This window comes from Octodon degus, unplaced genomic scaffold, assembly GCF_000260255.1.
Source record: "Octodon degus isolate 3935 unplaced genomic scaffold, OctDeg1.0 scaffold00048, whole genome shotgun sequence".
NCBI classification, from domain to species: domain Eukaryota; kingdom Metazoa; phylum Chordata; class Mammalia; order Rodentia; family Octodontidae; genus Octodon; species Octodon degus.
In genome coordinates, this window is record NW_004524624.1 from 11,109,284 (window position 1) to 11,111,446 (window position 2,163).

Here is a 2,163-nt window from a genome sequence, read left to right on the forward strand (position 1 = left end):
AAATTAAAAAAAAAAAACAAAAAACTAGTCCTGTAGTCTCTCCATTCAGCTAAGGTTGAAGCATACTCACCATAAGTTGGGGTGACTGTGTCATAATAAATCACCTCATAATAATCCTCATGTACCAGTATTTCATCCTTATATTCTTGACCTATGGGGACAGGGTTGTAGGTCAGGAGGCATCTGGACCATTGTGGAATAGAACTTCGGTCCAGCTCTGCTGGTTTTCCTTCTGTCTGTGTCCCTTCCAAGTGCCTTTCTATCCCCCTCTTCTGTTCTTTAGTCCTCAGTGCCCCCTTTTTTTTTTTTTTTTTTCCCCCAGAACCGGGGATTGAACTCAGGCCCTTGCACTTGCCAGGGAAGCACTTATTCCACTGAGCCATCTCCCCAGCCCCTGGACCTCTTGTTTGTAATGAGGCCTACTCTGTGTTTGGCCTCCCTTCCTTTCTTGGTAGGTACTGAGGATGGGACGCACAGGCTTCACACTGAGCTACATCCCCAGACCTCTTTTATTTTGAGACGGGATCTGGCTGGTTGCTCAATTTCCCAGGCTGGGCTTTAACTTGAAATCTTCTTGCCTCAATCTCCCAGAGTGCTGAGATCACTGGCCTGTGACACCAGGAAGGGCTACTCTGTGCTTGTTCACTCTAGGAACTCCTAGGGGAAAAAGCACATACTATAGAGCCAAAGAGAGAATTAAACCTAGAAAAGATACAGGGCAAGGGAGATGACTCAGTGGAATAAGTGCTTCCTTGGCAAGTGCAAGCGCCTGAGTTCAATCCCCAGTTCTGCAAAAAAAAAAAAAAAAAAAAAATCCTCCAGTGGTTTTTTTTTTTTTTGCGGAACCGGGGATTGAACTCAAGCCCTTACGGTTGCCAGGCAAGTGCTTATTCTACTGAGCCATCTCCCCGGCCCCTCCTCCAGTGTTTTGCATACAGGGTTAGTGTCAGCTTTTAGTGAGAGATATCGATGGCTGACTTGAGATGAACGCCTAGACTGCAGCTCTGGTTATTTGCCCCCAGCCAACCCAGCATTCTAGCCCTCCATTTCCCTGAGATCTGTCTGGGTTGAGGATGTCTTGTCCCCACTTGCCTAGTCCCCATTCAACTCACTGTCTCCATTGTTAATGGTTTCGTGGTTACAGGATTCTCCTTGTCCTCAGGTTGAGTTTGAAGACTAATGGTGGTCTCTATTGCTTCTGTAGTCACCTCTTTGTTCAGAGTGCTCTGCTGTCAGCAGGATTGGGAAACACAGAGTTACCGTCTTCTCCTTTCAACATCCTCCTAGCTCTCGGTTCCAAGTTCTCACCCCCTTTACCAGCTTCTCACCCCTCCACCACCCTCATCCCTGTCTGGGAATCACTTCCTAGTTTCTCTCTACCCACCTAATTTTCATTCTTGCTAATCAGTTACATTTCAACATTGCCCAGTTTCTTTTTAACTATTATTTACCTTGACCAGATTAGATGTACAGGTCACTTACCAACCTGTCCTCTGCCTCAAACATGGAGTAATCAATGGTGAAATTTGCAATAAAGTCATCTGGGAAGGGAAAAAAAAATAGTAACAGCTGGGCTTGGTGGCACACACCTGTGATCCCAGCACTCGGGAGGCTGAGGCAGGAGGATCACTGTGAGTTTGAGGCCAGCCTGGGCTACATAGTAAGCTCAAGTCCAGTCTGAACTACGCAGGCAGAAAGATCTCAAAAACAGAAACAATAAGTAAATAGTATGAAGGAAAAAGGGAACTCTAGATCCAGAAATGAAACAGAAATGAGTTGTTCAGAATATTTCAATTTCATCAAATTGTAAAATTTATGGATATAATCCACTTCTAATTTAATGTTAAAGATATTGGAATACATATGCTTATATGTTTATGTTTACATTTTCCATCTGGCTTCTAAATAATTTACCAATATGAAAACTTCAATATTGTTTCAACCATTTTCCCAAGAGTTAAAGATCTGTAGCTTGAGAAATAGCATTAAATCTTGATAGTTTTCATTAATAGACCCAGTTGCTCTGTGTCAAGGGCATTTTCAGAACTAAATAGTTCTGGGGCTGGTAAGATGGCTTAGTGGTCTAAAGCACCTACTTAGTACAAGCTTAGCAAAGCACAGAGACTGCGGTTCAATCCCCAGCACCACATGCCAGCCAGCCCC

At 43.9% G+C, this 2,163-nt stretch overlaps 1 protein-coding gene across 2 annotated transcripts in view; it reads right to left on the reverse strand.

Moving 5' to 3' along the window:
- CUNH1orf54 (chromosome unknown C1orf54 homolog) overlaps positions 1-2,163 on the reverse strand; it is a 12,025-nt gene that overhangs the window by 7,592 nt on the left and 2,270 nt on the right. Inside the window, exons 2-3 of one of the 2 annotated variants that reach the window (XM_023716405.1) lie at positions 1,483-1,541; positions 1,113-1,229 (exon numbers count right to left, since the gene is read on the reverse strand). In XM_023716405.1, the coding sequence (XP_023572173.1) occupies positions 1,113-1,229; positions 1,483-1,541 (176 nt within the window). Of the gene's footprint in view, positions 1-70; positions 152-1,112; positions 1,230-1,482; positions 1,542-2,163 lie in introns of both variants that reach the window. The other variant, XM_023716406.1, reaches the window with a different exon arrangement.